Genomic DNA, 13,053 nt, shown 5'->3' with positions numbered 1-13,053 from the left:
TAAAAAAAATTTTTTTAACTTAAATCCAAGTTAGTTAACATATAGTGTAATAATAATTTCAGGAGTAGAATTTAGTGATTCACCACTTACATAGAACACCCAGTGCTCATCCCAACAAGTGCCCTCCTTAAGGCCTGTCACCATTTAGCCCATCCCACTATCCACCTCCCCTCCAGCAACCCTCAGTTTGTTCTCTGTATTTAAGAGTCTCTTATGATTTGCCTCTCTCTGTGTTTTTATTTTATTTTTCCTTCCCTCCTCCTATGTTCATCTGATGAGTTTCTCAAATTCCACATGAGTGAAACCCTATGAGATCTGTCTTTCTCTGACTGACTCATCTCACTTAGCATAATACCCTCCAGTTCCATCCACGTTGTTGCAAATGGCAAGATTTCGTTCTTTTTCATTGCCAAGTAGTATTCCATTATATATATATATGTTTACATATATATATATATGTAAACAAACCACATCTTCTTTATGCATTCATCAGTCGAACACTTGAGCTCTCCATAATTTGGCTGGCACGTGAAAAGATGCTCAATGTCACTCATCATCAGGGAAATACAAATCAAAACCACAATGAGATACCACCTCACACCTGTCCCGGTGGCTCAGATTAACAACACAGGAAACAACAGGTATTAGCGAGGATGTGGAGAAAAGGGAAGTCTTTTGCACTGTTAATGGGAATGCAAACTGGTTCAGCCAGTCTGGAAAACAGTATGGAGGTTCCTCAAAAAAATTAAAATAGAACTACCTTACAACGCAGCAGTAGCACTACTATATATTTATCCAAAGGATAAAAAATGCCGATTGGAAGGGACACATGTACCCCAATGTTTACAGCAACACTATTATTAAAACTTTTAAGAGCACGACAGCAGAGCTTTAAACCAATGACAGCCCTTTCTGAGTGAGGGTCCTGGGGCCGCTGCCTGTGTCACACTCCTCAAGCCCATCCTGCTGGGGGAGGCAGACCGTCTTCTAGCAGAAGAAGCACTCTGTCACCAGACTCTGGCTCCTGGTGTCTGAGCTGAGAGGACCACTCATTTATAGATGGACATACCGGGGCTGGGGGACAAGGAGCATAAGGGTTAGATCTCCTTCCTTGCAGGTGACAGAAGTCCAGTTTGAAGTGAAAAGAGAAATGTAGTGAATCTCATAGAAACGTTGGGTAGCTGTGGCTTCAGACACGTGGATCCAGGGGCTCAAATGATGTCAGTTGCTTTTTCTCCTGTTTACCTCTGCTGCCATTTCTGTTAGCCTCATGCTGAGGGTAGCAAGATGGTTTCCAGAAGCTTGAAGCTAGCCCAGCAACAGAAAATATATGCCTCCTTCCCAGTAAAGCCAGCACAGCTCCAGGAATCAAGTCTGATTCTTAGGTCTGCACCAATCACTGTGGCCACGGGAGGAAGGGGGAAAGCAGGGGTGGACAGATACTCTGGCAGGCCACAGAGTGGGGAGAGGGCGGTAGTCCCAAAGAAAATCAGGGTGCTGTTACCAAAGGAAAGAGTGAGGGGTTTGAGCCAACAGAAACACCAGGTATGGCTTGTTCTAATTCATACATCAAGTTAGAGGGGCTTTTCCTGACTAAGCTGTCTGGCCCGTCCCATCTAACACCAGCATAGATACTGTAGAGGAGGTGTCGTGTTGACTTCCCTCATGAAGCTCTTCATTTCTTTGCCAGTTTATTGGCTTTTACCCCTGTATTAGGGCCAGTCTTCCAAGAAGCAGACACCAAGAGACTTGTTGGGGAACCCCTGAGAGAAGGAACCAGAAGGGAGCCAGGAGAGGCTGGGAGATCTGCTGTGGGGCTGGTCTGCCTGCTGGGAATGGGAAAGGGGAGGAAGAAGGGCTGCCGTAGGAGGAGTCCCACACTGCAAGGATGCTCTTGAGCCAAGTGACTGAGCAGTCTTCAAGCCAAGTCTCCTACCAGAGAAGTCGGCATCTCCCTGGAATGGGCCTCCACAGTCCCCCTGTCCCGCTCCATCGCTGGCTGGAAGCAGCCCATGGGAAGCACAGCCTACACTCAGTCACAGTGGATTCCGGACACAGCGGCCGGGCAGTCAGACTCCCTGCAGCAGGGCAACTGAGGAGCACGTTTTCACGGCCACCACACCTCCAACCCAACCCCTCAGTCAAGATAGGAGTGATTCTGTGAGGGAGGCAGGAACTACACGATGCACCTACACGGCACGGTGGCCTTCAGGTAGTGAGTGCTGACCAACCGTGAGCAGTGAGGCCTTCTGCTCCAGCCCAGTGCTCCTCCCACCACACCACACCCTGTCTTACTGAAACTCTTGTTTTTTGGATCGAGAACCTCTTGCCATTCACCTGCTCTTTAAGGCCAAGACCCCACAGCAAAGATGCCCCATCCTTTTCTAGGGTGGCTTTCAAGATATGGTCCCTGCGTCTCCTGGAGTGGGAGTAAATTCCATTCCTGGAACTGTTGGATCAGATTCTCCAGGAATGGAGCCAGAGAGTCCTCTGAATACCAACCCCCCTCAACTTCCAGGTCCCCACTGCCACCCTGTGACTTTGCATGCTCTAGGACAAAGCTGGCTTTGGAGGAGCTCCTCTCTGAGGACTGAGTATTCCTGTACTGAGAAGCGCAAGGCATGTCCACCAACCCAGGGAAAGCTTCATTAAGATAATGCAGAGCTTCCTCCATCCAATGTCTCTGCTGGGTTCCCTCCTTCCATCCCGGCGGGGTCCCAGGGGACTATCTCAAGGTGCCTCATTAGTCCACTCTTTCCTTCTGTCTCTTTCAGATTCGCAACGTGGGCACAGGGCTGTGTGCTGACACGAAGCATGGGGCCCTGGGCTCCCCGCTGAGGCTGGAGAGCTGTGTCCGGGGCCGTGGGGAGGCTGCCTGGAACAACATGCAGGTAAGGGCCACTTCTCAGGGACTGGCGGCCAGGTTTTCCTGGGCCATCTGTGACCTGGAATGCTCACATGGTCAGGGCAGGGAGAGAGACGCCAAGGGTCAGTGACGAGTCACAAAAGCTAGCCCAGGGGATGAGTTATAAGAGCTTTCTGAACACCTTAGAAAGAGGAATCTTTCACATTGCAATAAAATCATCAACCGGGTCTGTTGGCAAATGACAGACACTCAGCCCAAATGGCCTTCAACAAAAAGAAGAACATATTGGCTCATGTATGCCGTTGAAGAGCTTAAATGATGTCATCAGGAGCTCTCCAGGGTCTCAACTCTTCTTCCTCTCTGTTGGCCTCATCCTTCATCCGGCTCTTCCCACATGGTGGCAGATATGACCACCAGCAGCAAAGGCTTCCAACCCGCCAGTGAAAAGGCATGTCCCTTTCCAGAGTTCTGGAGAAGCCGTGGGGTGCTCACATATTGGCTTTCCTGAGCCAGTTACAATAGGGGATGTGATACAGTCCTCATGTTGATCAAGCCCACGTCACATGCCCACTCCTGGAGCCTGTGGTGTGGTTAGCCTCACCTGAAGGACGGGGAGACGAATGAGGAGAGTGGGTTCCCCAGGGGATCGTGCCCAGGCGGTGTTATCAGAAGAATGAAGGCTATAGGCCAGCAGTGCAGAAAAAGCCACCACCCTCAAGAAACTGCACTTAACTTGCCGTGATCCCCCCAGCACCAACGGTTAACCCTAAAATCACACCGCATCCTGCATCCACTGACTCTTGGTTCGAGGGAACATTTTTATAGTCTCCTTCCTGTGGGTTTTCTGACATTTTGGAAGTGCACACTGATAGAAGCCCATATTGCGGGGCCTCTGCAAAAACAGAGCTCAGAAGGGGTGTGTGGCACGCTCACTGCGAAGGAACAGCACCACCTCTCAGATGGGCCCAGTGCCCGGACTGACAGTGTCTGCCCCTCCCTCTGAAGTCCTTGCTCCCTCTCCTCCCTTGGTAACAGTTATTAGAAGTGGCCCTCCTTCACCGATTCTCCTGAATTCTTCAGGGCAGCGTGTGGCTGCTCCCCACACCCACCCCACGAAGGAGAACCCCAAAAGAGACCAGGAAGAGCACAGGGCCTGGGAGAACGTGCCCGGAGAGCTCAACCTGGGATAGCCTCACTATATGGCAGAGTCCACACTAATGCCTGAAGATTCATTCGGACAAGGAACAAAATGATGTCTGGCTGCCTGGCTGTGCCAGCCTCCACCCTCTGAAATGGGAAGCATGGCAGCCCATTTGCCCCTGTGGGATCGATATTCCCTAGGGCTCTCAGACACCCTGAGCAGAGAGCTCTCGTGAGCCTGAAAAGGGAGAAATGTGAGTCTAAAATGCAGAAGACCCGGGAGATAATCAGGAAGCAGTAGCTGGCACAACCACTCCTTTGCCACCATGGGGTCCACTCCTGGCCAACATGGAGTAGGGTAACAGGGACTGGATTTACCCTCCTGCCAGAAACAACTGAAAAACAGAAAATGTGTGAAACGCTCTTTTCAAGAGAGCAGACAACAGAGGGTTCTATTAAAGAGACGGACATTGCCGTTGTAAACCTTCCCTCAAAGAAAACTCCAGGCCCAGATAGATTCATTGGTGATTCCTACCAAACACTTAAGCAATGTTACAACTCTACAAAAACTTTTCCAGAAAAGGAGGGAATACTCGCCAACTTATTTTGTGAGGCCAGCATTACCGTTGTAGCAAAACCAGACTGACCCATATACGAAAATTACAGACCAGTATCCCTTGTGAACATAGGTGCAAAAATTCTAAACAGAATTTTAGAAAATCCCATCCAACAGTGTGTAAAAAGGATAATACATCGTGACTAAGTGTAATTTATCTGAGGGATGCATGATTGGTTGAACATTAGAAAAGTAATCAATAGATTCACCATGCTAACTGAAAAAGAAAAACCACATAATCACCTTATACCCAGAAAAAGCATTTGACAAAATCCAACATTCATTTCTGATAAAAACTGTCGCAAACCAGGAATAAGGGAACTTCCTCAACTTGATCAAGGTCATCTATAGAAAACCCGCAGCTAACATCAAACTTAATGGTAAAAATCTGAATTTTTTACCCCTAATATCAGGGATAATACAGGGACTCTGACCTTACTGTTTCTATTTGACACTGTACTAACCTGTGGCAAGAAAAAGAAATAAAAGTCATGCAGATGGGTGAAGAAGGAAAATAATTTGTAGACTATATGATCATCTTTATTTGTAGACTGTAGGATCACCTTTGTGGAAAATTCTATTGACTCTACAGAGAAACTACCAGAATTAATAAATGAACTTATCAAAGTTATGAGATACGAAAACCAATTGTATTTCTATACATGAATAATGAAGAATCAGAAATTAAAACAAGTCAAATTAAAATTAAATTGAGTCAAAACATATCAAATTATGTACTTTAAATGTGTGTGGTTAATTGTATGCCAGTTATTCTCCAGTAAAGCTGCTGGAAAAAATGCTTATCAACTCAATACAACAGTGAACCTGGTTTGGATCCTGATTGAAACAGACTGTGAAAAGAAACTTACAAAGCAATTTAAGAACACTTGAACTCTTCTTACTTGATGACCTTGAGGACTTTGCAATAACTTTTTATTGTTATAATGGCACTTCAGTGAAGTATTTTCACCTGAGATGATATGATGTCTGTAATTTGCTTCAGAATAACGTTGAGGTGGGGGGTTGTGATGGGGGGGTAAAGCTGTAACAAGATTCACCATGAGTTGGTAATTGTCGAAGCTGGGTGATTGGAAGAGGTGTGGTCGATACTGTTCCCTGGATCTCAATGTTTAACATTTTCTATCATTACAGAAAAGAGAGGGGTGCCTGGGTGGCTCAGTTGGTTGAGCATCCAACTCTTGATTTCAGCTCAAGATCTCATGGTTGTGGGATCGAGCCCCGCGTCGGGGTCTGTGCTGATGGCATGGAGCCTGCTTGGGATTCTCTCTCCCCCTCCTCCCTCTGCCCCTCCCCTGCACATGCACTCTCGCTCTCTCAAAAAGAAAAAAAAAAAAGAAAGTCCCCGGTTTTGCCATCCCTATAATGATGTCCCTGTATGTACAGGTGTTCACCTTCACCTGGAGAGAGGACATCCGACCTGGAGACCCCCAACACACGAAGAAGTTCTGCTTTGACGCCATCTCCAACACCAGCCCGGTCACCCTCTATGACTGCCACAGCATGAAGGGCAACCAGCTGTGGAAATACCGCAAAGTAAGGCGGGCTGTGTGGGCGGAACAGGGCAACCTGCTTGGTTTTAAACAAAGAGAAGCAGACGGGCATGCAGCACCTCACTTCCCCCCACAGAGCATGCTTGCCTGTGCATTCGCGCCACACACCCACCATGCCCCACTTCTCTGCCATTTGAGAGATGCCAGAAAGCCAGGTTTTTATGTGAAATCGCTATGCTCTTACATGCTGGCAGCTGAGTCCATAAAACACCAGCACCACCACCATCATGAGAACCGATGCCAGTGGGCCAGAGACGAGCATGATTAGGGCCCAGGCCCGGAAGTGGCACACAGGTCACTTCCACCCGCATCCCCCCGGGCAGAGCTCAGGCACAGGGCAAGGCCGCCTGCGGGGGAGGCCAGGCAGGGTCTCGCTGTGCCCTGAGCAGGGAGGCCTCGCAGGTCAGTGAACGCGGCCGGCTGCTGCCTCACTGCCCCGTTGCTACCGTTGCTGCTGCCGTTGGTTCAGATCCCCAGCGTCGCCTCGCTGATTACCTCCCTGTTTCGTAGGACAAGACCCTGTACCACCCCGTCAGCGGCAGTTGCATGGACTGCAGTGAAAGTGACCACAGGATCTTCATGAACACCTGTAACCCCTCTTCTCTGACCCAGCAGTGGCTGTTTGAACACACCAACTCGACAGTCTTGGAAAAATTCAACAGGAACTGAGCCCTGGTGTCTCAGCGGGCCTGGTGGGGTCCTCTCCTGGCGCTTCCGGCAGCCTTCCCCTCCCGAGGGAGGCAGGGCTTCCGTGGGCAGCGTGACGTGAAAGGCGCTGGCCAACAGGTCTAGGGCAGAGAGGGCTCTGACAGCTGTAGCAGGAGGCCCACCTGTTCCTTGAGGCCCAGTGGTAGCCGCGGGGTGGACAACAGACCCCACATGAGGCCCCACAAAGAGCAGTGCCTGCTTTAATCCCTGACGGCATCATGGAAATCTAGGAGGGCCTTACCAACTTTGTCACCACGTTCCTTTGGGCATTATGTGGGAGAAATGCCAAGGCAGCCCTAGGCCACCCGAAAATGGGTCCTACAAGGTTAACTAGCCTTGAGATGGCTCGTATGTGACGGCCCTTTAGAAAGAGAAGCCCCTGTTGTCCGTCTGGGCACTTGTAGCACCTCTGCCGTCCGTCCGCTGCAGAAGGGGAGGGAGGGAGTCTTTCTTGGGGCCACTGGTTTCAGCCATTTAGTTTCTGCCTGTCATGGAGTAACTGAGTAACTGCAGTTACTGCCCGGCTTCTGTTCTGTCACAGCCCCAGGCGATGCATTCGAAGGCCATACCTGGGCCCTCAGAGCATCCGGTACTGAACACTGGCCAGCTGCCAGGCCTGGGGTCGGAAGCGGGACCCCTAGACGTTCCTTTGCCGCCATGGGCACATGGGATGTCTCGCCTTGCTCTCTGGGCACAAGACAGCTCAGCCACCAGCTCTTCAGGGCTGGGTTTCAGATGACTTGGGCCCATGGAAAAGGCCTAGTAGAAGACCTCCAAACCGGATATTCTGGCTGAATTTCCCTTATCAGTGCTTCCATTTTCCTCTTTCTCTCTTGGGCGATTACCTGCCTCAAGAAAGGAGCAGATGTGTGAAGTGCTCACCTCACAAAGTCTGGAGGCCTCCAAGGTGGACCGGGGGCGAAATGCCCAGCCTCTGACCTCATTGCGGCTCCAGTTCTCACATAGAACTCTAGAATTTTTATAGAACTGTATCATTGGATCACAAACTAGAACGCCACATAGGATTCTGGTATTCTAGCATCCAGTTGGGATTTCTAGAATGCTGCGATTTAAAAGAGCCAGCCAAGTGTAATATAGTTAAGGCATCCAGCCCCCAACCTAGAGACAATCTTTGAAATCGGAGGTTGGTGGTGTCGGGGGGGGGGAGGGGGTGGGTGACCCATGTCCGTCAGCTCGTACCGGAGGCCTCGGTACGACACGGTCCACAGTGCAGACCCGAAGCCCTGCACCCTCCACCGCCTTCACAGCTGCAGTGGAGGAGGGTCCCACGAACAGGCAGACACCCAGCTCCATGCCAGTCCCTCGTGTTTACCTTTTCCTTTGTTAATTATGTGTCGGACTCCCAGAGGGCTCCCAAGCTAATAGGAAGCATTTCTGTGACCAACCTGCCACCCACTGATTCAGAAATGGAAATCGCATTCTACAACCTATGGCTCCCACCAGCTAGTCCAGGAAATACTTGAAATCAGTGTTCCAATTAGAGCTGGGTCTCTCGATTGTGTCATTTACCAATTAAATGAGACATTAATCTGGGAACAGAGCCATGAATCTGCCTTTGAGATGCTGGCTGATCTCAAGGCCATCAGTTATCAGGGGCGGGGAGGCAGATAAAACACTCCTAACCACCACCACCCCAATTAAGCATATAGCTGGCAAAGCATCACTTCCTCCACTTCTGCCCCCACACACACCCTGCCCTGGCCACCTGTCCCCAGGAGAGGTGGCCCCTGTGCGTGCAACAGCTTGCTTGATCCCTTCTTGTTGATCCCTCCGTGTCTTTTCCAAACGAGTGCCATATCTTTAGAAGTGGCCCTCCATAGGAAGGAGTCCAAAGATGAGGCCCCTTCTGGGATCTAGGAGAACAAGAGTTGCAGTTTGGAGAACTGAGGGTTCATCATCAGAGAGCAAAGCAGCATCATTAAAATAAAAACTGTGCCTTTTAAAAAGAAAAAAATGCAAATGTACAGCAAATCCCTAAACTTGAACAATTTCCTAGTGCCTTGCTAGACAAACATAAAGGGGCAGGGTTGGGGGCGGGGGAGGGGAAACTTTCGTGGTAGTGTGTGCAGTTTCTGTTGGATGAGTGTGTGTTTCTTAACTTCTGATTTCAAGCAGGAGACGTTGGGCCTAGGGCAGGATCTGGGAGGCGGAGATGCCCCTCAAGGGCCAGAGGCTGGAGTTGTTCCAGTTCATGGCAAGTAACCCTCCAAGTTAAAAGGGCAGCTGGACAACTCATTTTGTCTGTGGCCTAGAAGGGCCTCAGCAACCCCTGGGAGAGGGCCCTGTTTGTAGACCATGCCTGGAGTCCCCCACCCCAGCCCCCACACGGAGTGCAATGCACTCGCTAGGTTTCCAGATGTCCCATTCCAAGTGGGTGACAGTGTCCTTGGCAAGACCGGGACTCCTGTGGAAAGCAGGTGCAGCAGCAAGCGGGCTTCAGCTTTCCTCCGTCCCATTATCTGCTTTTGCACCCTCAACTGGGGATGGGCAGGTCCTCTGAGCAGCACTTGCTGAGCCCTCACCAGGAGGTGCTGGGACTCGGCAAAGTGTGTAAGAGGGGAAGGAAGAGGTTCACGGCTCAGCTGACCAACTGACTGATTACAAATACCACTGGTTGCTTTGGCCTCCTTTTTGAAAACCACCTGTCTCAGAGATCCAGGTTCCTGCCCACACTGCCAGCCGATGCTCAGTACAGCAGCCAGGACCTGTGGAGACGCTCTCATCTGGGTCATGGGTGAGAACGTGGGCCCCTTTGCCTCCCTTTATTCTGAGCATGAGGTCACAAAACAGGGTGCGGCCAGAAAGCATCATGACCGTGTGGCTCACCAGCAGCCTTTCCAGAGGGGGAACTCCGGAAACATTTTGGAATACAGAGAGCCTCTTTGCTGTAAATACAAGGCCTTTGGAGGTGGCTAAATGTTCAGGCACACGTGTGAAAAGCCATTCTACCGTGTGCCTCCCCCTGGAGCTTTCAACTTTTAAAATAGTCCAGGAACCACCCCTTTCTCCCCTTGTGGAAGAATTAGTTCAGAGGCAGGGGGGGGGACTTCCTGGGGGGGGGGGGGGGGGGGTGACATTAGGCCTAGGGGAGAAAGAGCAGTTCCTGTTGAAGATGCGGCATATAGATTCCCAAAGTGCACCCTATATTCACTTTCCAAACCTACCTGTCGAATTTCTCTCTCTCCTTAAGAAAGAGATGATACCCTTGAAAACGGATCCATGTTTCTTTCCGTGTATCTTCATTTTTCTAGTCTCTGGAATCTCAAAAGCGTGGCAAAGCACTTTACGGTAGTAACTGAGAATTACTATGACTGGGGATTCCTTGCTTCAGTGGTCTCTGTGTGTACAGATTGGGCGATCTTTTATAATTCCTGGGAGGCAATGCGTTTTTAATGTTTTCTGAAGATTTTTAAGCGTGGGAGAGGGGCAAGGAGTGCAGTCCAATTCTGGAATTCTTTTCTACTTTCCACCGATGCTCTTTGTGAAAATCGAAGTAATATTTCAGTTCAAACTTGATCTTGAGCCAAGGCCAAGGCCCACTGCCGCCTCTGGGGTGGGTGTTGGACCTACATCCCAAGTGACAAGGTCCTCTTAGCATCTGCTCCCCAGATGGCTTTGATTCAGCCTCTCCAGACAACAGGGTTGAGCTCCTGCTCTGTTTTGGGCGTGAAGCCTGGGATCCCAAAGGGACTACAGGCAGGGAATATTGAGATGGCAGACTGGGATTCTAAACAGAGAGCTCAAGACCACCAACCTCTCTTCTGCCCGGAAAAGTGAGCCTTTGTGATGAACTGACTTACTGTGTACAATTGTGATTGTTGTTGAGTAAACCTCCAGACTTTCTCTAACGTGTTCTCTGGCTTATTCTTGTCACGCACCATTTTTCAGTCCGTCATTCCCCACGTATTCAGGGAGTGTCTGCTCAGTACCCAGGCCCTCTGCCAGGTACCAAACAAGTCCCCAACAGCTGTCCTTCTAGAGAGGAAGGTGGACCTCAACCAACCAACCAAGATGACTCTAGATGTGAGCAGGGCTATGAAGAATATAAACCGAGATGTCTCAGAGACTGGATTGGGAGGCAACATTAGGTAGGCCGGTCAGAGCGTGTCTCTGCGAGAGCCGAAAGACATGAGGGAGTCTGAGCCAAGAGGCAGTTTGTGGGAGAGAGTTCCAGGCAAAGGGAGTCACGACTGCAAGAACCCTGAGCAGGAGGGAGTTTCCGTGTTGAAGGCACAGGAGGTGAGCTCACAGGGTTAGGTGGGGTAGCCCACAAAGGGTCTGACAGACTACAGCCAGGAATGGAAGATTTCAGGGGGGCAGGACAAGGTGAAATGGCTTTATTTCTGACGCTCACCCATCAGCCACAGGTGTCTACCTACCAAAATATTACGATGCTTTTGAATATTAGATTTGTATCATTTGTGTAATACCACATTCTAGAAACAGCATTGGCTGGCCTGGCTCTGCAGATCCTGCCCCCTATCTAGACCTCAGTTTTCTGCTGTAAAATGGCCAGTTTTTGGATGATCCTTCCAGCCCCACCTCTGGTTCCCTGGTTGAAACTTAGTGTAGGACTACCGGTGACCGCCAGCCCAAGCTGCCTGCTGATGCTGTCACTCAGAGCCCACCAGAGGGCGCTGTGCACCACGGCTTGGAAAAGGCAGATTAAGGGGGTGGAAATCTGTTCACTGGCCTTCTGAGCCCTGGAACCAAAAGATGGATATTGTTAATTTTCTTCTAAAATTTTAATGGTTTCTTTAAAAAGATTAAATTCTTTTACTAGGGACAGAGGAAGAGAGGGAAGAAGATTCCAGGTGCAGGGGCTGCATGTGCTAAGACCCTGTGGAGGGAACATGACAGGTATGAAGGTCAGTGAGGTGGGAGCAGAGGGAGTGAGAAAAAAGAGACAAGAAGGAAAGGGTGGGCAGAAGCCAGACTCTGCAGGGTCTTGTAGGCCATGTTAAGGCGTCCCTGAGCTTTATTTTTAAAGCAGTAGGGACCATTGGAGGGTTTTAAACTGGGCAGGGTGAGAGCATCAGATGTGCCCTCAACTGATGTTTATAGACAGGAATGACTTTCTCGAGCTGCTGGGCACATAGTTGGCACCTCGGGCCTGCAGAGTGAAAACTCCAGGGCAGCTGGCCCTCAGTTGCCTTCTCGAAATCACTGATTCCTGGGAGGAAAGGTCCTTCCCCACTGGGACAGGTGGGAGGATGGGGGGAATTAACATGTCTCATCCGTTCTAGCTCCTCAGCTCCCAAGCCCGCGAGCAAGGGTAGAATCCAAGGTATCTAAAGCACTTAGCTGGACACACAGTGGGAGCTCTGTCAGTGGTTGGTGGCATACTTGTTCGGGAGCAGAGGCGGAGAATTTGGCAATTTGCCAACAATTTTGGATTCTCTCTCTCTGTACTTAGTTGGAATTGGGGATTGGGGGCTCCTGGCACTGAGTAAAGGCTCAATGAGTATTTGAAGAATGGACAAACGGGTGAAGAATACAGCTTCAGATTACACTTTAGGCTTTTATTTCCTCCACTCACAGCCCACAGGCCTTCTGAGAGAGAGTGCTCCTGTATCCTTTACACGCTGTGTGTTCTTGAGAAAGTCCCTTCCCCTCCCTAGGCCTCAGATTTTCCATGACAATGGGGAGAAGGGGAGCAAAGTAGATAATGGTCAGCCCGTACTCTTACAGTTGTACAAATCCTGCATCTGGTATTTTGCAGTAGACCTGAGGTTGTTAGGGATTTATTTTCCAAGCTAACCTAGGGGATAGGAGTGGGGCCCCCTTTCAGTTCTGTTGGTGTCTCCCACCCTACGGCTTCTGGGCTATTGCTGAAGTGGGTCCAGGATTCAGTATCCAGAGCTCCCTTCCTGCAGCTGCTTACAGCTCTGCTAACCTCTGGCCACGGGCATCCGTTTCCTCTTTGTTCACCCTCAGTGCCTGGGCTGCCTGGCTTGGTGATCCTCGGGCCCATGAAGGTGCCCCAGGGAAGTCTGCAATCCTTACCTTCCAATCTGACTTGCTTCAGAGCTGGCAGGGTGACGACCCTTGGTGTGCATGCACGCACGCATACACACACACACACACACACACACACACACACTGCCATAGAAACAAAGGAAAACCTAGTG

At 50.1% G+C, this 13,053-nt stretch overlaps 1 protein-coding gene across 3 annotated transcripts in view; it reads left to right on the top strand.

The window, feature by feature from the left end:
* Window positions 1–13,025, top strand: part of GALNT10 (polypeptide N-acetylgalactosaminyltransferase 10) — a 224,220-nt gene extending 211,195 nt beyond the window's left edge. For all 3 annotated transcript variants that reach the window (XM_049647941.1, XM_049647942.1, XM_049647943.1), the window contains 3 exons: window positions 2,775–2,891; window positions 6,027–6,176; window positions 6,704–13,025. In XM_049647941.1, coding sequence (XP_049503898.1) covers window positions 2,775–2,891; window positions 6,027–6,176; window positions 6,704–6,862 — 426 coding nt within the window. In that variant the 3' untranslated portion in view covers window positions 6,863–13,025. The remainder of the gene's footprint in view (window positions 1–2,774; window positions 2,892–6,026; window positions 6,177–6,703) is intronic.
* The last annotated feature ends 28 nt before the right edge of the window (window positions 13,026–13,053 follow it).

The sequence above is a fragment of the Panthera uncia genome, assembly GCF_023721935.1.
Source record: "Panthera uncia isolate 11264 chromosome A1 unlocalized genomic scaffold, Puncia_PCG_1.0 HiC_scaffold_17, whole genome shotgun sequence".
NCBI lineage: Eukaryota > Metazoa > Chordata > Mammalia > Carnivora > Felidae > Panthera > Panthera uncia.
The sequence above is the reverse complement of the archived record's forward strand: the minus strand, read 5'-3'. Positions and strand labels throughout refer to the sequence as shown.